General features: G+C 53.6%; 1 protein-coding gene and 1 long non-coding RNA gene across 2 annotated transcripts in view; one reads left to right on the forward strand and one right to left on the reverse strand.

Annotated features, from left to right (window-relative positions):
• Positions 1-1198: 1198 nt before the first annotated feature.
• ENG (endoglin) overlaps positions 1199-21843 on the forward strand; it is a 30506-nt gene continuing 9861 nt past the window's right edge. Inside the window, exons 1-3 of the mRNA XM_004005617.5 lie at positions 1199-1631; positions 9871-10013; positions 19047-19187. Of these exons, the coding sequence (XP_004005666.1) occupies positions 1565-1631; positions 9871-10013; positions 19047-19187 (351 nt within the window). The 5' untranslated portion in view covers positions 1199-1564. The remainder of the gene's footprint in view (positions 1632-9870; positions 10014-19046; positions 19188-21843) is intronic.
• LOC114113875 (uncharacterized) lies at positions 17242-20665 on the reverse strand. The gene is made up of 3 exons (XR_003588616.3): positions 19201-20665; positions 18054-18110; positions 17242-17960 (listed from the first exon to the last, which is right to left on the reverse strand). It is a non-coding gene; the product is annotated as an uncharacterized LOC114113875 (long non-coding RNA).

Raw genomic sequence — 21843 nt, forward strand, 5'->3', positions numbered from 1 at the left:
CCACATGCTGCAACTAAAAGTCTCTCAAGCTGTAACTTGAAGATCCTTGCTGTAACAAAGACTGGAGTTTGGCATACTGCAGCTGAGAGCCGGTGCGGCTAAATTCAAGTAAAAACTGCCCCCTCTCCCAGAGCAAGGCCAGAGTCTGCCTCTCTAGGTCTCTTTTCCCCGCCACACCCCTGCCTGACCTGCGGCTGTCAGGCCACTTCTTGCCTCTGTGTCTTTGCTCAGGCTGGTGCCCAGCCTGACTCGCCCTCCGCACCCCTTTCTCCACCCCCTCACCGCAACTCGCCCAGACTCCACAGGCCAGACCTAAATGCTCCCTCCTCCAGGCAGCGGCTTCCTCCTCTGAACCTCCTGGGGCTGATCCTAAAGTGCTACCCGTGACTAGCACCAAGGCGGACATGTAGTTGGTGCTAACTGTTTGCAAATGAGCAAGGGACAGTTCTGGGACTGTCTCCCAGGCTCAGGGAGCGTGATGGGCAAGCCCTTTCTGAGTGCCGGGCCCAGAGCTCTGTGCTATGGCACCTGGACCTACGGAAATCTCGCAACCGCCTGGCGAGGAAAGCATTGTTGTACCTGCTTTATTTCCAGGGCGACTGTGTGGCAGTGGGCTTGTCCTCTGCGCTCTCTGGGCCCTGAGATCTCAGCCCCAGCTGCCGCGCTGTGCCAATTTTGGAGCATTGCTCCCCTATCCTGGGCCTCAGGCTCCCTGCTTACAAAACAAGGGAACGCCAGCCCAGTGTCGCACTTAGGGAAACCAGTGTTGGTGCCCGAGGAGACCTGTTCAAACTCCAGCTCCACCATCTTCTTGGGTCAGTGATCGCACCTCATCAAGCCTCTGTGCCCTCATCTACAAAACGGGGACAGCGAGTTCACAGAGCTGAATTCCCCGTGAAGTTCCAGGCCTTGGCCAGGCCTGGCCCCTGATGGTGCCCCTTGGTGGGCTGTTAGGATGGTTCTTTTCATCTGCCCCCCTGGGGCTGCCAGATGTACCCCACCAGCCAGCCGTTGGAGAGGGTGGGATGGGAGGGTGGGGTATGTGGGGAGACGAACCTGGAGCCTGGGTCCTCCCACCCCACTGCCTCCCCCCCAACAAACACCCCCGCCCCAGGGCCCCCCACCCAGCGACAAAGCCTGTGGCACTTCCTCTCTCTGCCTGGCAGGCCGCCTGGCCCGGCCCCTTCTCTAAGGAAGCGCATTTCCTGCCTCCCCGGGCCAGGCTGGATGAGCCGGAGCTCCCATAGCTGACGGTCAGACCCCAGCCTCCATCTGTATCCACAGGCCGGGACTGCTGCTGCCGCTACCACCATCCACAAAAGCCCTGCAGCCTCTCCCCGCTTAAAGCTGGGCCAGCAACCCCCCGGCCTGGCCCCACGCTCCCGTGCCCGCTTCTCCTGACCCCTCAGCCGCCACCTCAGAAGGCTGGAGCAGGGACGCCGTCGCTCCAGCTGCCTGCTGCCCTTGGGTCCCCGCGAGAGCCCACGCCGGCCCCCGCACCCGTCCGCAGCCCTGCCCCTGGACACCGGATAAGGCCCCGCACGCAGACCCCCGGAAGGACAGCATGGACCGCGGCGTGCTCTGCCAGGCCGTTGCCCTGCTGCTGGTCGTGTGCAGCCTCGGCCCCACAAGTAGGTGTCCAGGGACCCGGGTAGGGGGTGACTGGGCCCCCAGGGCACAGACCAGGCCCCGAGTGTTCCCGGCCTCCTCCCTCTGTCCCGACTCCTGCCCAGTGGAGCTGTCCTGGGGTCAGGGGGGTTCTGGACCACCCGAGACAGATGTCACAGGGTGACCAAACATCCCGGTTTGGCAGGATGAACTTTCCATCCTAAACGACTCGGGCAAACAGGGATGAGTTATTTACCTTAACTGGCCTCCAGCTACGTCCAGTTTCTCCCCAGGAAGCCCAGGTCCTAGAGTGCTGTTCAGCCCTTGGCGAGTCCCCTGCCCTCTCTGGGCCTTAAGTTCCTCATCTGAGGCATGGGTGGGACGGGAGGGTGCGCGGTCTCAGAGTCAGAACCTGGGCTCTGGGTTCAGATCTCACGTTGTGTTTCCTCGTGGTGTGATCTTGGGGGACTGCCTTCGGGCCGGTGAGCCGAGCAGAGGATGATAAGAGAAGCCCCCTCGGGGAAAGTCAGTGGCAAGCTGGTTTCTGTTTGTTGTGGTTTTATGATTACGTTCCTCCTCCTTCACCTTCCCTGGGGCCTGTGAGCGGCTCCTGGAATCCTTCCGACTGGGTGCTCCCTCCGCTTACACCCAAGAAGTGTGCGGAATGGGGGCTCAGCCCAGACTAGGGGTTCAGCCTGGGGGCTTCTCCAGGTGGTCATGGCCTCTGCGACCTTCTGAAATGACTAGATGAGAGTTAGCAAGGAGTCGGGGACCCTGGCCCCTCATGCCACTCTCCTTGGGCCTCTCTGTGCCCTGCCCCTCATTTATTTGAAGCCCCCAGATAGCCGTGTGGACACCCCCTCACCTCGGGCACATCCAGGACCTCCTTAAGGGATAGGGGTGGAGGGGTGAGAATGGGAACAGAAGCAATGATGATCACCCCCTCCCTACCCTACCCTGTCATTACTGTTATTTAGTCGCTCAGTCGTATCCAACTCTTTGCGACCACATGGACTATAGCCCACTAGGCTCCTCTGTCCACGGGATTTCTCCAGGCAAGAGTACTGGGGTGGATTGCCATTTCCTTCTCCAGGGGATCTTCCCCAGTCAGGGATCGAACCCGAGTCTCTTTCTGTCTCTTGCTTTGCAGGCAGGTTCTTTATCACTGAGCCATCAGGGAAGCCCCTAACTCCAGCCAAGGCATGTTAAGGTCTCTAGTCCTGGGTCTCTAAGCTCTTCCCACTGCTTCACTGACAATACAGGAAACCGAGTCTCAGACATTAAGTGAACCAGCAGGGTTTCGCCCCAGGCCTGTGGCTCCTTTGAGCACTTGCTCCTGATCAGGCAGTGATATGGCAGCCACTCTCCATAAGCTCCCAGTTATCTTCCAAGACGGCTGCCTCTATCACCCCATTTTACAGGAGGGGAAGTGGAGGCTCTGACCTGCTGAGTTCCACACAGTTCTGACAGAAGCTGTACCTGAACTCCACAATAGGCCCCCAGCCATCTTGCCTTTCTCCAGCCTCCCCCACTTTCTAGTTTGATAACACTCTCTTCCTCTAGGTCATCAGAGAAAGACCCTCGCAGCTCTTTAGGGTCGGGTTTTATAGGATGGAAGGCAGTGGTATGCTGGCAAATAGTCAACAGTGGTTTGGGAGAGGTGGGTGGGGGTGGGGGGTTGTTAATGTTTGTTAATATCCATGGTGTCAATGTTCCCACCCAGCTGATTTCAAGCTATCAGCTCAGCAGACTTGGAGTTGGGGCGGCTGCGCCATAATAAAGCTTTATCTACTATTTCCACCACCCAGATATGACAGACGTAGATAACCTTAAGAACACAGATAATATAAGGGGAATAAAATAATTAGGGTTTATGACTTTCGATACAATAGTATACATTTGAAATATATTACACATAAAATATGTGATTTATTTAATGATAAGCTTATAAAATTTAATTTTTAATTATGGCTATGTTTAAGAGCCAGTTGGAAAAACTCCTGATAACATATTAATCTGCTCCTGCTGGCAGGTGCTGGCACCCCAGCGGTCAAAATAAGACCAAAACAGGTCCCTGGATGAATCTAGCCTTCTGGGAACACAACCTGGCAGAATCTTTCAAAACCCGAACTTGTGTAACATCCTTGCCTTCAGAAGTCAGCCCCAAGGGCTTACTTGCCCGACTCAGTAAGGATGTATGGTCCATGGGTGCCTGTAACAAAAGCCAGGCAGTGTCCACCAGCCTGGACTCCATGACATGGCTGACTACGCACTGGAATCTCACATAGCAGTTACCAAGAAAAAGATATTCCCAGATCTACACTGTTGTGGACATCCGTCTGGGACACACTGTCAGATGCTCCTACAGTACTGACTCCAGTTCTATAAAATAGCAGAAACACATACTGTGAGCTTCCCAAGTGGCTCAGCCAGTAAAAAATACTGCCAGCCAATGCAGGAGACACAGCTGACTCAGGTTTGGTTCCTGGGTCGAAAGATCCCCTGGAGAAGGCAATGGCAACCCACTCCAGTACTCTTGCCTGGGAAATCCCAAGGACAGAGGAGCCTGGCGGGCTGCAGTCTGTGGGGTCCCAGAGTCAGACGTGACCAAGCACATATGTGACGTACCGTATGCACGAAGAAAACCCCAACGTCACTGCTCTTTAGCACCAGGCTCCTCTAGACGATCTTCACTTTCTAAAACACACTTTCCTGTCATGCTGGAATTTCTTCTAAGAGCAAATACGTATAGATTTTTTTAAAGCAATTTAACCATATATTCACTCGAGTCCGCTCCTCAAAGAAAATAGATGAGAGTGGGGGAAATGACCTCCCAGCTCCTTCTATTAATTTGGGCCTTGTTAGCATGCTGGTGTCTTTCTTACTGGCTATTGTCTAGCTTTTTAAGGTAATTTCAATGCAAGTGGATCAAATCTGGAAATCTTATGCACCCTTTTTATGTCCCAGAAGTTTTCTATGTTGTCGTGTGGACTCCATGATCATTCCACTGTGGTTCTAGAATATTCTCTCCCTTAAACGTGCCATCTCATCATTTCCCTAATGAATCCTTTGTTGTTGAATACTTAGGTGGTTTCCCCTTGGGGACCAGTTATAAATACCACTTCCAAGCACGTTTTTGGTACATGCATCTTTTCCTGTATTTTGGAGTATTTCACTTGGATAGAGTCCCAGAAGTGGAGGTGCTGGGGTTCGTGGCCCGTGCTGGGTGGCTGGAATCAAAGAGTGTTTCCTAAGTGTGGGTAAGTGCTTACTGAAAGACAGGGTAGAGGTGTGACTTGGAGTCCCCTGTGCTGCTGGCCACCTGTGTGAGAGTCTCCCCAGCCCTGACCCCTGAGAAGGGGCTAGGGATGCAGGACACAGCCTACAGATATCCATCCCTAGAGTGCATTCGGGGCAGCCTCTCGTTTGCCGGGAGGAAAGGTAGGTTGGAGCAGGAGCTGTGTGAACCAGGAGACAGGGGTTCCCTGGGACAGTGAGGGCAGGACCATTAATTGAGGTTCTCACTTTGGCCAGATAGTTGGTAACACTAAGCCCCAGAGAGAGAGAAAGAATCGATCTCAATTTCTCATGGGCACCACTAGGTCAGTGCTGGGCCCTCGGAGGACAAGCCTGGTCTATTTATTTGCTCAAGGGCCTAGTGAGGAATCAGGGTGAGCAGGAGGGACCACCTCTTCTGCGTCTCCAGTGTGTCAGGCTGCCTTTTGTCTCTATACCCAGATTACGGATGAGGAAATCAAGGCTCAGGACTAGTGACAGATCCAAGCTGTCTACTGAACTCAGCTTCTTTTCCTTGTACCATGGGTGGCCTGGGTGGCTGTGGGAGGCTTGGAACACTGATCACCCTGGTTCTGGAGCCCCTTCTTCTAGCTCCAGCCCCAGCTTTGGGGCATCAGCTCTGGAGGCTAAAGAGGACTCTCATCCAGGGCCAAACTGACTTTAATACCTGTGACAAAGGTGGAGATGAAGGCCAGACCACTGCTCTAGGCCTGTTATGTGTACTATCAGACTTAACCTGCACAAAAGCCCGATGAAGCAGGCTCTCCTATTAGCCCCATTTCACAGCTGAGAAGACTGGGGCACTGGCAGGTGAAGGAATTTGCCTGAGTAACATAGCTCAGAAATGAGTATCAGGGGCTCGAGCCCGGGACCTAACCATACACCATAGTGCCTTGGGGAAGACAATGAGGCTCTCTCTGTTGCCAAATCGTCTTACCCCACACATTAGGTTTTTTTCCTGCACCTTAATGGGTCTCCTACCTAGAGAACAACTGGATGGGTTCTGATGAGATTTTCCCAACAGGGTTTTGAAGGATGAATAGGAGTTGAAAAGAAGTGTTCAGGGAGAGGGCACAGAAAGGGCAAGGAATAAGGTATGTTTGATGGAAACGTTCACATCTCCCCCCAGTGGACATAAATAACTGACAGCGGTTTCTAGTTCCTGAGCAGGAATCCTGTTTAGCACCATGCTTGTGTCAATTTACCAATGTTTCCACCAACTCACCAAGGAAGGTATTTTAACTATGACCACTCCATTTTACAAGTAATAGCACTGAGGCATGGAAAGGAAGCTGGAAAGGAGCAGAATCAGGATCTGAAACTTCAACATCTCTCAATCTCTACACTTTATGTATTAATTTTTTTTTAGTTGCAACATGTGGGATCTTTAACTGTGGCATGGGAACTCTTAATTGCAGCAGGTGAGATCTAGTTCCCTGACCAGGGATCAAACCTGGGCCCCTGCACTGGGGTTTCAGAGTCTTAGCCGCTGGACCACCAGGGAAGTCCTGGATCCTGGCACTTTTTAACTCCACTCCAGGTTGTGGAGGGTGGCCTTAACCCAGAGACATCAGCAGCCCAGGACAGATTGGGGAAAGGAGTGCTGAGGTCTTGCTGGTGGCCAGGCCCAGGGAGCAGTGGTTGGGCTGGACGCAGAGAAATCTTTGAGGCCATGGTTGGATCCTGAAAGGAGCAAAGGGTGACTGGGTGACTGAAGAAGAGAAAAAGCAGAAAAAACCTCTGTCAAAGAGGACCTGCCCTGATTTCATAGAATGACCACAGCCTCTGTGTCCAGAACACTTACTGCATACCAGGATCTGTACGCGGGTTACCTCATGCAGCTAACACAGCCTGTGCAGCAGGTGCTGGGTGCTACAGCTGGATGGTCTGGGCTCCAGTATGAACCCTGCCACTTAACAGCTGGGTGCCCTCAGGCAAATTCTTGCTGTGGTTGTTCAGCTGCTCGGTCATGTCCAACTCTTTGCAACCCCAAGGACTGCAGCACGCCAGGCTTCCCTGTCCTTCACTGTCTCCTGGAGTTTGCTCAAATTCATGTTCATTGAGTTGGTGATGCCATCCAACCATCTCGTCCTCTGTCACCCTCTTCTGTTTGCCCTCAATCTTTCCAGCATCAGGATCTTTTCCAAATTCTTGACTCTCCCTAATCTTTGGTCTCCGCATGTGTCAAATGGTCATAATAACAGTCCCCATCTTGTAGGACTGCTGCACGCATCAAATGAATGAACTCAAGCAAAGCCTCTAAATAGTCCCTGATGCCCAGGAAACATGATGGCGGCTGTCTTGCAAAGGGGGAAGCTGAGGCTCAGAGAAGTTAGGCTCTTGTTCACGGTGACCAGCTGTCCAAGAGGCAGAGCTGGGATTTTGCTCATACCCTCTGGCTCCAGGGCTGGTTTTGCTTGACTGTTATCCTCTCGGCCTCCCTAGGTGCTGGGGGTGGCCATTTGGAAAGCCCCCGAGGTGGCTCTGTGCTTGTGGGTGGGGCAGGAGAGGGAGCAGACAGGGCTGGAGAGGTGGCTCCCCAGTGCTGGGTCTCTCACTCACCCGGTCACCCAGGCCCCCAGCGGCGCCTCCTCCAACCCAGGTCCCAGGAGTTTCCCTTGGTGCCAGGGGATTGTTTTCAGCTTTGTCTGGGCCCGCCTCCGGCTCCAGGAGACAGGCCCCGGGCGTCACACTCCCTCCTGTCTCCCCATTCTCGTCTGCGGGGTGGGGGCGGCCAGGACTCGAAAAGGCCCCAAAATAAATGGACCTCTTATCTGATCTCCCAGCCTGGCCCGTTATCTGATCATTACATAATGGCCAGGCCTGTGGCCTCTCCCGCTGACGGCATGGAGGAGGTGGCCCCAGGCGGCCCCAGCGATCCGGGAGGAACTGGGGTTCCTGGAAGTCTGGGGAGGGGGCAGGGAAAGTCTGAAGGAAGGAGGAAGGCGCTGGGCTAATCTGCGGACCAGACCCCAGACTGAGAGCGGAGAGGTAGGTCTGAGCCTGGCCCAGTCAGCTGTGTGTGCTGTGTGACTCTGGACATCCTGCATCTCTGGACTGTAGTCTCCCATCTGTACAGGAGGAAAAGCAACAGCCAGGACGCCTGTGCTCACTGACAGGGTCAGGGGGAAGGTGGGGAGCACTGAGGGGCTCGGTGGGTCCCCAAGTAGGGGGGACAGCAGCAAAAGGTACCAGCCCTTGAGTCTAGTTGAGCCTGAAACACCAGTGACCTCCCTCTCTGAAGCCCCACGCCTGCAAGCTGTCCTGTCCCACCACTTCATCGCCCACCTGGGACCAACTGTTCTTCAATGGCCAAAGTTGATCAAACAATTAAAATCAAAAGAACGACCTCTGCAGTCCAGGGTTAAGACTCTGTGCTTCCACCGTAGGAAGTGCAGGTTCGATCCCTGGCTGGGGAGCTAAGATCCTACAGGCTGTGCGGTGGGGCCAAAAAGTAAAAACAGCAACAAACAGCCATACGCCTTGTCTCACGGAGTCCTCTCAGTCACCTCTATGGTTTTGTGGATTCTATTCTTGTGTCCTTTTACCAATGAGGACACCGAAGCCCAAAGTGAAGTAGTTCACCAAAGACACATAGGCTAGTAAGTGTTGGGCCTCCTCAGACACAAACCCAGGTCAGCCTGGTTCCAGGGACCTTGGCTTTCAAATGCCCTATTCCACAGGCACTCTGGGGTCCCTGGCACACAGGACAGGGCCAGGGCGAGGACTTCTAAGCCAAATGTTCTTGTCCTGAACTTATCCTTCCCAAGTGGTTGCTGGCGGGTGGTGTGTTGGGGGGGGGTGGCCATCTTATGTCCTTCTCTGACCTCTGGGGGTCCTGAGCCAACCAGTGGAAAGTTGGGCAAGGAGACCGGGTTAAGCCAAAGCCAGACCAATAGCCTGGGATTCGGAAGAAGCCTCCCTCCCCCCGATCCTCTGGGCTGGCGTCGGCTGGACGTGCGGCCAGGCCCTCCGCGCCCATCTTTGATCTCCAAGAAAACAGGAAGTGAGCGCGACAAGATGGAGACACAAACTTCCAAACAGTCTCCCCTTCTCTGTCCTCCTTCCCTCCTCCGGAGCGCCCCCCCCTTCCCCGGCACATTCCTTCGGACGAGGTGTAGGGGCCTCATTTCCTCTTCCTCCTCTGCTGGGCCGGGGTGAAATTCCATTCCCTTCCCTCAGGACCTGCGTTTCCGGGCAGCAGGCTCTGCGGCCTACTCCGGCCCTGCCCTCTGAACCTGGGCTCTCTCCGCTGAGGCCAGGAGACTCTCAAGCCTCCTTGAGGCTCATGAGGGGAAGTTTTTCCTCCTGATCCTTTGGAGCGAACCAGCCCAGAGGTTTGGGTGCGTGTACACGTGGGCCCTGCCTCACATGTTAGCGTTGCTACATGTAGCAAATAAAAATAGAGGATGCCCAGTGAAATTTTAATTCCAGATAAACATTGAAACTTTTTAGTCTAAGTAAATCCCGTGCAATGTTTGGGATATGCTTATACTTTAAATACGTATTTATTTATTCAAATTTGGACGTCCTGCATTTTATCTGTTGACCCTATACCTACTAGCGCTGTGACCTCAGGTAAGAGATTTTTCATTTCTGAGGCTCAGTTTCTTCATCTGTGGAATGAATATTATGATATCTACCTTGCATTGGGAAAATCCCCTGGCGGAGGAAATGACACCCCTCTCCAGTATTCTTGCCTGGAAAATTCCATGGGCAGAGGAGCCTGGCGGGCTACATGGGGTCGCAATGAGTCAGACACGACGGAGTGACCAAACATGCGCGCACACACACACACCCACACACACACACACACACCCCTTGTAAAGTAGCTGTGAGGATGTAATGAAGACCTTAAACAGGGCCAAGCATCCAGTAGGCATTCAGAAAGTGGGAGCAGCTGTCACTACCTTGTTCTTAACTGGTTCTTAACTTGTCCCTCTCTCGCCCTGTGATTTCCCACAGGTCTTGCAGAAACAGTCTACTGTGACCTACAGCCTGTGGACTCCAAGGTGACATACACAATGAGCCAGGTTTCTGAGGGCTGTGTGGCTCAGATCCCCGATGCCACCCTAGAAGTCCACGTGCTCTTCTTGACATTCCTAGGGGTGAGTGCCCAATGGCAGGGTTGGGTGGGGACCCAGAGGATGGTCCAGGGTCAGTGAGATGAGGACTCAGTCCCTGGGGTAGTGGGCTGAGTCCTCACCAGGCCTTCTGCCAGGATAGTGACATGGGCATCTCACAGGGCCTGTCAGCAGAGCCATTTCTGGGGGTAATCTTCTTGTGGCCTCTGAAACCGTTAGGTCGCCCTGCACTTGTGCAGTGATAAGACAGTGCCCAGACCACCAATATCGGGGGGGTGTGGCCTGCTCCCCACCACGCTGCCTGCCACAAGGACTGTGGGCCTTGATAATCCCCAAACTGCACAAGACCCAGGTGGGAAGGGCTGGGTTTGGCCAGCAGAGGAGCGGAAAATCCAGGCGAGCGGTTGTTCGTGCACCGCTGGTGATGGGGAGCTCACTTCTTCTTAATGGATACGGCTTTGCTCCAGGCAGCCTTGACCTTGAAAAAGTGCTTCTCTCCCTGGAATGTCGCTCATCAAACCCCTGTGACCGGGTTAGGGTCTGGAAACCGATGATTTCACCTCCAAGACTCTCCTCCCCTTACCAAGAAGACCCGCCATGAGTTTGTCTAGGTCCCTCCTGATACTAATAACACATTTATTGAGCACTTACTGTGTGCTAGGTACTGTGCTAGGCCTACTAAGTGCCGGGAACAGAATTAAGCTCCTTACATGTATTAAGCCTCTCGAGGGCCCGTCTGTCAGGGCTCTGTCTCCCCATTTTTCAGAGGAGGGACCTGTGGCAGGCCGAGAAAGGTGAAGCAATATGTCTGAGATCAGAGTTCACTAGATCCCCGGAGACTCCAAACCAGGCTGTCCCCTGGATTCCTCAGTGGATCTCAGTGTTCAGGGGGCACCTGGCCCTCCTGGGCTGGTATCCACACCTGGCCCATGCAGCCTCAGGTCTTGATAGCGATTTAGTGGTATCAGCTCGGGGTGAACTTGTGGTCCCTGAAACTGTTAGGCTACCCTGCATTTGTGCAGTGATAAGATGATGCCCAGACCACCAATATCGGGGGGCCCTGCTCCCCACCACCCTGCTTGCCATGAGGACTGTGGGCCTTGATAATCCCCAAGCTCCAGATAGAGCCAAACACATGTTATGTGGTTTCGATAGCCATTGTAATTTTTTTTTCAAATTTGGTAATGATAGGGAAAATGAGTTGCCCTCTGCGAGTTCATTTTGTTTGTTTGGATGTTCAGGTCTTGGCCCCTCACCTGGGTGGCTGGGACGCCCCCAGCCCCAATCACTCAGCAGCGGGCCAGAGTCAGAGAAGGCTCCTAGCCAAGCACCCAGGCCCATGGGAGACATGTGCAGACAGACAGCCAGGACCCAGATGACTGGAGCTTTCTCAGGGAGCACAGGGCTGCTCTGGGGTTAGGCAGGGCTTCCTGGAGATTGCAAGAACGCTAAGGGTGGCCAGAGCTCACAGAGTGAAGGAGGCCGTGGGGCTGAACAGAGGACACAGTGAGTGCGCAGAGCGAATGCATAGGCAGGGAGGCGGGCCTCGTTTGGGGTCAGCATCACATGGCTTGCTGTAGCGTGAGCATGCATTTCTCCTCGGGGCACAGCTGGGGAGGTTGACAAGGCCCCATTGCCACAGCAAGTGGCCTGGTCTTTATCCTGTGAACAGTGACAGTTGTTGGAGGATTTTTAGGTGCATGACAAGATGCTGCTGTAACCTGTCACCCTAAACTCATGACGACAGAATCTTCTTGTCACCTTCTGCCTCTACCAGAGAACTCAGTCCATGGAATGTGCAGCTTTTAATTCAAGGAGCCAGGCTGTAGGCTCCAGGACTGCTGAGCCTGTTTGTTTGAGGGGGTGATGGAAAGAGCTGGGGTTTGGGAGATGGGGGCCCCAGTTCTGCATCCATCACTGGCCAGCATCTCATATCGCACTGGGCAGGCAGGGGGCTCCTTCTCTCCAGGCTCCGATAGACACACATTTCTTGGGCTCAGGGACTCACCAAAGAATCACGGAGTAGTCGAATCTGGCCCAGGGCCTGATGTGCACCAGTGACTGTGTATACAAATGAAAGAATGAATGAATGTATTGCTATGTGACCTGGAAGGTCAAGAACATGGGCTCTGAAGCAAGACTGTCTTTGCACTGAACCTCATCCCTTATAGGGGCATGACCTTGGGCCACATCTCCAAGCCTTGGTTTTCCATGGGAAATATGGGGCTGATGACCATAACTACCTCACAAGGAGGCTGTGAGAATCCAGGGGGGCAATGTAGGCATCATATTGAGCATGGTTCTGCCCAAAGCCGCTACTTAACTTACAGTAGCTGTGCCTGTCATTATAGCATCTCCTCCGCGGGGCCTACGTCTCTCATGTCAATACTCTCATTTGGCCCGACATGCTACAATGTACCGAGCATCTTCACATCACTCAACTAATTGGATCCGCATAGGCAACTGCTACCAGGTGGCTGAAGCAGGGACTATGAACGCACTTGCAGAGGGACAGCTGAGGTCTAGCCTCCTGGAGCTGGATGCTCGTGGCTCTCTTGCCCCAAGAGAGCCCACAGTCCCATCGGACCTACTGCAGTAACACGGAAAGAACTGTGGTTTCCCTGGGGGGCACCTTCCTCGCCAGGCAGGCGCCAAGAAGGGGATCTCCAGTCCAACAGTTTCCCACAACCAGTCCTCGCCAGGTGCCTGCTCTGTGTCCAGCCTGTGTTGGGCATTGATGGTACAGAGGCAACGCAGCTCTGGCCATGGCCCTGGAGGCGCTCGCAGGAGAGGCAGAGGTGGGCCTCAGCAAGCCCTGGTGCTGAGTCATGGACTTGGCAGTGGAGGGAAGGGGGTGCCAGGGGCTGTGGGCCCCAGGAGGATCATCACTGAATGTGTAAGGAAGGGGCAGTAGGGAAATGACTCCCAGCGTCGAGCCAGACAGAGGGGCGTCAAGGGCATTCCAGGCAAAGGGCATTGCCTGATCAAAGGCCTAGAGGCAAGAAACACGAGCTGGCAGCGGTGGCGTGGGTGGCGGCTGTCTCAGCAACCAGCCCAATCCCTCCCGACCTATGGCTGCCTTCTGCAAACCCTGGCACAGAGAAACGGTTTCCTGTCCATCCCCGCGTGGCCTCTGAATCCTCAGATTTCCTGTGGGTGGGCGGCACATGAGCTGTGGCAGCCAAGAGCCTCGGGAAAGAGAGATTCAGGGTGTGTGTGTATGGTGCGTGTGTGTGTGTGTTCGGGACATTTGCAGACAGATGAGGGGGCCGCTGGGCAGGGGCTCTGTCTCGCTGGGTCCCCAAAGGGCAGGCCGGAGCCTGGATTCCGGGAGGGGGCCCGGGGTCACATCCTGACCCGTGGAGACAGGAAACCGGCCTGGTGTCTCAGCGGTTCCCGTCAGGCCGACTGCACTGATCTGCTATCCTCCTAACAAACCTCAGGCAGCCAGGGCACAGCCAAGACAGCTGCTGATTCACCCCACTTCTGGGCAAACTCAGAGAGCTGACACCGCCTCACCACCTCCAAGCAGGCAGAACTCACAGGACTCTGGTGTTGATTGCGTCCTGCCAGAGGGGCAGACGAGGTTGCTCAGGCAGAGGGAGGGCAGGGGCCCCGGGTTCCTCTAGGCCACCCTGTGCAGGGCTGTGGAAGGCAGTGCAGCCCTCAGACTTAGGCAAGGGGGCCCCTGCCTGGGACCTACAATGTGTAGCCCCTCTCCGGCCCTTTTCCAGTTGCACCCCTCTGCCATCCCTCCCCAGCCCCTGCCCTGTGTACCCAGGACTCCAGAACTCCCTGCCCAAATGCACTGAGCCTCCTCCCAGGGCTGGATGGGGCTCCTTCTTGTCCTTCCCTCTAGAGGGGACACTGTATGGCTGGGGTTAGCTCCCCCAGATCTGAGGGCTGCATGCGCTTACTAGAGTGGCATCTATGGTGCAGAGAGCAAGCAGACCTCGCCTGTGCTGGAGCCACTCCTGGAGGAGGCAGAGTGGGTGTCAGCAGTCCTGGCACTGAGTGATGCACTCAGCAATGGCAGGGAGGTTACTGGGGGCTGCGGGGTGAGCATGGCAGAGCTTGACCCTCCAGGATGGTTGTCCACATGTGTCCATGTGAAGAGAAGAGGGGTGGGTTGGGGCCAGGGGCTGTCATATGTGTTCTTGTCCCAGGCCTTGCAGATATTAGGGACAGGCTTGGTGGGAAGGGCATGGACTCGGGGCCAGACAGACTGGGCAGGGACTGCGTCTGCATCTCAGTGCTATATCCCCAGTTTTCAACTCAGGGGCAGTCCCAGAATTGGAAGGATGAGTAAATAGATGGATAGATGGATGGATGGTTGGATGGGTGGATGGATGGTTGGATGGGTGGATGGATGGATGGATGGATGGATGTTTGGTTGGATTGGTGCATGTAGTGGATGGTTGGATTGGTGGGTCAATATTGGAAGGAAGGGGAAATGTAACTGTGTATAAGCATTTGCTGATTGGCCACCTCCATGAGGTTAGCAGTGTTACTGGTTGTTTGAGGGTGTTAGTCTTGTTCTCAGCCAAGCTCCTGGAGGACAGAGTTGTGCCTTCTTTCCTGTCTCCCATTAAGAGCATAGCAGCCCCGGGCCAGGCCCAGTACTATTCTCCCCGACAGACAAAGAAACTGGGGAAGTAGAAATGACATGGGCTGATCAGGAACCCTCAGCTGGGGAGAGTGGCGTGCCTCTCGTGGGGGTTCTGGAAGCCCACTCTGTAGCCACCTGGCTGGAGACTGACTCCCAGATGTCAAACATTGGGAGCCCCAAGGAGGCAGACGGAATCAAAGAGCCATATAATACTGAGCCTAAACAGATGGGGAGACTGAGGCCCAGAGAGGGGCTGTTGCAGGGAGGCCTGACTGGTCCCAATTCAGCCAACAGCTGCCCAGCCCACATGCCCACCTCCTCAGCCCCTAAACTGTGGCCCTTCTCTGGATGAGTGAGCAGGGAGGGAATGGCAGGTCGAGAAAGCCAATCACTGCCATGTGTTTGGCTGGATGTTGGACCACCCGCTTTGCAGGCAGAATGTCACTGAATCCTCACAAATCTATGAAGTAGGCATATCATTCAGTCCATTTTCCAGATCAGGAAGCTGAGGCCCAGAGACAGGAAGTAACTGCCCAGGGTCACAGGCTAATGACTGAGCCCAGGTTTGACTTCAGGTCCGTCTGGCTTTGACGCCCTTTGCCTGCTACGCTGCCTGTAAGTCTGACTCCACTGGGGTGAGCAAAGGGACGGCCGGCTCCAATCTGGCCGGCTCCAGTCTGGCCCTAGGAGGGTGGGGGCTGCAGGCAGGCCCGAGGCTCCACTCCTAGAAGAATTGCTGGAAGCGACTTTCTATAAGTGGCTACTAGCGCTCAGGGCCTCCCCACTGAAATCCCCCTTCCCGCCACTGACTGCTGGGCCGACAATGGCCGCTGTGGGCCAGAGGCACAAAAATAGAAACGTGGTCTCCCGCCCACTGGCTCAGGGAAGGGGCCGGGCAGGCCCCGGCCGGCCCAGGTTGCAGAGCTGGGGGCAAGGGCGTGACTGGCCTGCCCACCTCAGCTGGGCTCCCAGAATTCCCAGGATGCCATGGGGAAGGCTGGGAGCTTGGGATAGGGGACAAGGCAGGCCCCTTTCTTTACCTTTGGGCTCGGGGCTGGGAGGAAAGAGGGAAGTCTGCGTGTGAGTGACTGTGTTGATGAGTCAGGGCCACGGGATGGAAGTGTTTGCTATGGAAACCCTGGCTGGGTTTTTCTGGTAACCAGCTGGCCTTTGAGCTCGAGCCGGGAGCTCCGAGACCCCTGGAAACCCAGCTCTCCAGCCTCCCTGACTTTCTACAGGGCTCATTTGCTGTGTGGCCCTGGCCCCTGCCTGCCTCTCTTTGGGCCTCAGCCCACACTCATCCTCCCTCCCCACCCCTAACTCTAAGGGGGGGACTTGGTGACAAGGGAGTGGAGGGATTGGTATGTGAGCCCTGGGAGCAGAGCTGAGTGTCATGACAGATGTCACGAAGTTCCAGTCTCCTAACCCCCTCACCCTCAGCGTGACCCGACGCTGACCTCTACTTCTCTTCTTTAACTTCCTTTATCCAGAGCCTCACTTGGTTTCGGTTTCCACTCTGTCCTATCCCTGTTTCTCAGATGGGGAAACTAAGGCACAATCAGGGACAGCTACTGTGGGGTGGCAACAGGCATGGATGGTCACAGGGCTCTTTCCTCCCACCTCGGGGGCTGTGCTCTCAGCCTGTGGGCGTCCACCGAAGGGCAGAGGTGGGATTATTCTCCTTGTCCGCAGCAGCCGTGGCACCTCATAACCATAGGACCCATCTATTCGCCATGCATGGGCCGTGAGGTTCACTCCTCTGGGGGAGGACAGACAGGTGGGGCTGGACAGCGATGAACTGTGGGGCAGTCTGGGGAGTGGCAGGGTTGAGAGGGAGGACACGGTCCAGGCGAGCTGCCCAGGGGTCCAGGCACCCACTCTGGCACCATGCTGACAGGTACTGGGTGTCTGACTTCAGCACTCACTTTGGCAGGGGCCCTCCCTGTGCCCAGCTGCTACATCTGTGGAAGGGGAGAATACCTGACCCCGCTTCGATAAGAGCGTGTGCAACACACACACAGCATAGGGCTGGGCACGCGTTAGACTGAACCCTGTGAAAGTACTGACATTTGGTTGTCGTATTTTAATAACTTTATTGTGAAAACATCTGCCCACTTACAGTGTACGGTTGAGGTGTTTTGATCATATACACAGAGCTGTGAAATCATATTTGATGGTTCAAGCTAATAATACATAGGCAATTAGGTAATGAAGCTGGGGTGGGTCCATTCTTGAAGATTCAGACAAGGCAGCAATGCCTGGGCCTTTCCTGACAACACCAAGGTGGGTCTCCCTTCACTTCAGTTAATTTCAAGAACTGATCACAATCCTGGAACAAAATGTCAGCTCTGACATTTGGAGTGGTATTTCTTATTTTGCCAAAATATGATATTAAATCCAATATTTAATCCATAAAGTGTCTAGAATGTACACTAGTTTTTAAAATTGATGACACAAGATATTTCAAAACCCCAAAGTTATAAACCCATTGGAAAACAGAAATTAACAAAAAATGTGAGCTTACACAAACATAAATTCAAGATACATCACTCTACTATAAACTAGCGTAAAAGTGATCATTCAAAAATAAGCAACCTAATAGCTCACTAAAATGAAAAAAATATTTATGAAACATTGAAAATTAAATATTATTTGCTTTTATTTTGTTTCAAAGAGCAAACTTACAGAGCATGATCACAGTGTCATTATTAGGTAGTGGAAATATTTCTGTGCAGATTTTTCCAGCTGAAACACTCTGGCTGTCTGACATTAGTTGGGCAAATGGCCAGGAGATAATTAGAAGTTAAATCCAAAAACATTCCACTGATGGCTTCATCTTGAAATATCCGTCTCCTTTTTGTTAAGTTTAAGGAGATATGGCAGGGCGGGGGTGGGGGCGTTCAGCTTTTTGTCTCTTTGGAGAGAGATGGCCAGCTTTTGTGAACAGCTGGAGTTTGTGTGTCAGTCAAATGTTTCCATCTGTCTTTGTCCTTATAAGTCCAAGGCAGGGCTTCTGACACTTGCACCTGTCTCAGTTTCAGGAGTCATCTGTTCATGCTCCATTGGTTCAGAAAGTCTTTGAGCACAGCGGGGGTTCTTCTTTCTTTCTTTCTGGCTGTGCTGGGTCTTCACTGTGGCATGCAGGCTTCTTCTTGTTGTGGTGCGTGGACTTGTCTAGTTGTGGCTAGTGGGCTTAGTTGCCCCAAAGCACGTGGGATCTTAGTTTCTCCAACAAGAGATCAAACCTATGTCCTCTGCATTGGAAGGTGGATTCTTAACCACTGGACCACCAGGGAAGGCCCAAAGAAGTCTATTCTTGCAATAGAAACTTTGCCTTGTGGATTGCTGTGTTCTTTTTCTTTCTGGGAATAAAGAGGTATAGAAAAACATGATGGGGCAGGATAGTAGTTGAGAGTAGAGGCCTGCCTAGGTCTAGATCTTAGTTCCATACTTACATGCGTGTGTGTGGTAATGGACAAATGGCTTCACCTCTCTGTGCCCTGTTTCTTCATCTGTAAGGGAGAATAACAATGGTAGGGTTGTTGTAAGATTAAATGAGTCAATGTGTAAAGCACTTAGAACAGTCCAAGCACTTAGGAAGCACTGTATAAATGTTAGGTATTAGTTGTTATTATTGTTGTTACGAAAGCATTCTAAATACATACACCATGATCAATTAAATTTTTTAATGCAGTCAGTACCTCTTGAGACAGAAATGATTTCAACTTCACTCAAAATAATGATATTACTCAACAAAACATGAGTATTTAGTACTTTAAAATAGTAAGGCAAATAGGAATACTGCAACTGGGGAGCAGAGTTTGATGCCTCAACACTGCTGCACTGGAACAGAGAAAGGGCACACAGTGCGCTCTAAAGTCACACAGGCTGGTTCACAGCAGGTGTTTAATGGAAATAATAAACCTCAACTGACTACCAAATAAAGTTCAGGCTCATTGCATTTATTCATTTTAAAATATTTATTTATTTGGCTGCCCCAGGTCTTAGCTGTATCATGTGAACTCTTAGTTTCGGCCTGTGGGATATAGTGCCCTGACCAGGGATTGAACCCAGGCTTCCTGCATTGGAGGCATGGAGTCTTAGCCACTGGACCACTAGGGAAGTCCCAGGCATTTTATTTTAAATATAGCAGTGTGTACATGTTAATTTCAAACTCCCAATCTATCCCTTCCTCTGATCATTAAAAAAAAAAAGTCTCCTTGGATTTGCTGAGACTCATCTTTCATTTGTTTAGCAAATATTTTCTAGGTACCTGCTTGAGGACTAGGCATTGTGTCGGGCTCTGGAAGACAGGAGTGGACAAGCTGGGCAGGGAGAATGAAATGGAAGCTGACAGTAAATGAGTCAATGCTGCTGACCTGGGTGGCACACAGCCTTTGCAGCCTGACTGATCTGTGTATGTGTCTCTCCCCTTGCCCCCATCCCAGGACATGTCAATGCTGGAGCTGACTCTCCAGACATCCAAGCAAGGTGGCATCCGGCCCCGAGAGGTGCTGCTGATTCTCAGTGTGAACAAATCCATCTTCCTGAAATTGCAGGCACCAGGAATCCCACTCCAACTGGCCTACGTGAGTGTGTTACCTCCAACCGCAGACTCAGGCACGGGCTTTGGGAGGCCCCTGCTGTCCACCTCTGTGGGCCAGGGTCCCCTGCTTCTCTTTTTCATTCTGACATTACTCACCAGGGCCCTTCCTGGTGAACCCCATGGGGCCCTGCCAGAGAGAACACAAAGGGCAACAGAACCTGGGGAAAAGAACACAAACCCGGAGGTGGGAATCAAACGCAGGAGGTGATATATGTGCGTGCGTACATGCTCAGTCGTAGCCGAGTCCAACTCTTTGTGACCCCATGAACTATAGCCAGCCAGGCTCCTTTGTCCATGGAATTTTCCAGGCAATAATGCTGTAGTGGGTTGCTATTTCCTCCTCCAGGGGACCCTCCTGACTCAGGGATCAAACCTGCGTCTCCTGCACTGGCAGGCAGATTCCTTACCACTGAGCCACCTGGGAAGCGCTCAGGTTGATGCACAAATTGGCCAAGTCCAACCCTCTCTCATAGCCTCAGTTTTCCCATCTGTCCAGTGAGAGAACTGGACTCACTGATATTCCTCCATAAAATAACCTTGTCACTGTCTTTGAAAAAGTTTACAAGATGTAAATGTAAAAATATTCAAGCACAGACAAATAAAGGCCAGAAAGAAACCTAACAATGTGTTAACAGTAGTTCTGGCTGGGGAGAGGGATGAGGACCAGAGATCTGCTTTGTTCTTTCCACTGTATTGAATTTGCAAGATTTGCTATAATTTACATGGCCTAAATTGGAGAAAAATTATTTTTTAAAAAATTCAAATTTTAAATGTCAGACACATCCACCAGAGAGAGAAGGTCCACTGGCTGGGACTACAGCCAGGGGGCCTCAGGGCTGGAGGAGGTCGGGTGGGCCGGGTGCACGGCCTCGGTCACGTTTAAGGCCCTGGGAGGTGGGACCCCCAGATGCAGCAGCTGTTGTTTACAGCCAGAAAAAGCAGAGGGGAGAGAGCCGGAGCTCGGGGGAGAGCAACGAAAACAAGTGGGAGCGAGACACAGAAAGAAATATGGAAACGGAAAGAGGGCCGGCCTGTTGTGGGAGGAACGACTCTGAGAGACTAAGAGTTCGAGGAGGGGCAGAGGAGGAGGGGGCCTGAAGGCAGGCCCCGGTCCCGGGCTGCCTGGGACGCGGGCCTAGACGGCGAGAGAGGCTGAGGGGGCGCGCGACTGGCGGCAGGAAGCGCAGAGTCAGGCGGAGCGGGCCGGCATGGAAGCCCCCCACCCCACGGCAGGGCAGGCCGAGCGCAGCCAACCGGGAGGACGGAGCGGGACCCACCCCGCGGCTCCCAGAGCGGGCAGCGTTTCTCCCCCTCCCCATTCCCGGACCCTCTGGCGGCCCAGCCCCGGCCTCGAGGCCCGGCGGGGCTCTGGCTGACGCAGGGTACATGAAAAGCGCCCGCCCGCCGGGCCGGAAGGTCGCGGCGGCCGCCGGCTCCGGCCTCGGCCACGCCTTCATCCCCGGGGCTAAGAATACACGGGCCCGGGAGAGGGGGCGGATGGACCGCCCGAGCCGCGCGCGACCTCGGCCCGCAGCTTCCGGAGCCGGCCCCAAAGAGCCGGAGCCTGGACGCCTCTGGAGAGGCCAAGAGTCTCAGCGGGGGAGGGCGCAGAACTCTGTATCAGACCCGGCGCCAAGAGCTTGACAAATGCCCTTTAATCCCTATTACATTCCCATTTTACAGAGCTGACCCTGAGGGTCAGATGGTAAAAGTCCTCCCCCTCACCACCCAACCCAACTCTCTAGCTCCAAACGACTCCCCCAGCCCTTCCATGGGGTGGGGGTGGGCACTGGGCTCCTCACCCAGGTCCTCATCACTTTGCCCCCTTGTTAAAGTCCTGCTCCATTGCAAGTGGACCTTTCTATGATGTCTTGCCTGTTTCCACTGTCAGGCAGTCCCCCCTTAGTATCTAGCCTGAAGCTCTCATGCTTCTGCTGCTTCAGCTTAATGCCCCCGCCTTTGGAGATGGGTGGAAGAGGAACTCTGAGTCCATGGCCCCAGCAGCTTCCTATGAATCCTTTGACTTCTACCCCAGGAAGTCTTTCCTATTTCCTTCTGTAGCCCACTAGAAATGGGCAGTGGAGGCAGTGAGGTGCTGGAGCCACCCAGATTCTCATCTCTGTTCATTCAAGGGACCTGTCTTGCTCCTTTTGTTTCTTATAGAATAATATCCTGTCTTCTGTTGTTTCAAATAACTTGAGGCATGACTGGTTTCTGGATAGTAAGATCTCCCAGGGCAGGGCCCAGTTGTGTGTCTTTCATGCACTTATTTATTCATCATGTCTTCTATCTCCCCTTCTCCATTTCCATGTGCGGGGAGCACCTGCCGTGTGCCAGGTATCAGGATGAAGCTGCCATGTCAGGATCTTCATTGCTGGTCTCAAGACCCAGCACACAGTCAGACCAATATTTCTTAGTGACTACTGTGTGTCAAGCCCCATGCAGGGGTGGCCAAGCCAGCCACTGTCCCTCACAAGAGCGTGGGGGAAACCGACATGAGCCTCACGATAAGTGCGGACTGAATGAGGATGCTTATGGAGGGGTGGGAGGGTGATGGATGAACATGGATGTGTGTCCACCCAGCCCCCGAGGTGTGGAAGAAAGATGGGGCAGATCTGGCTCTGAGGGGCCCTAGTTAG

Source organism: Ovis aries, chromosome 3 (genome assembly GCF_016772045.2).
Source record: "Ovis aries strain OAR_USU_Benz2616 breed Rambouillet chromosome 3, ARS-UI_Ramb_v3.0, whole genome shotgun sequence".
Classification (NCBI taxonomy): Eukaryota; Metazoa; Chordata; class Mammalia; order Artiodactyla; family Bovidae; genus Ovis; species Ovis aries.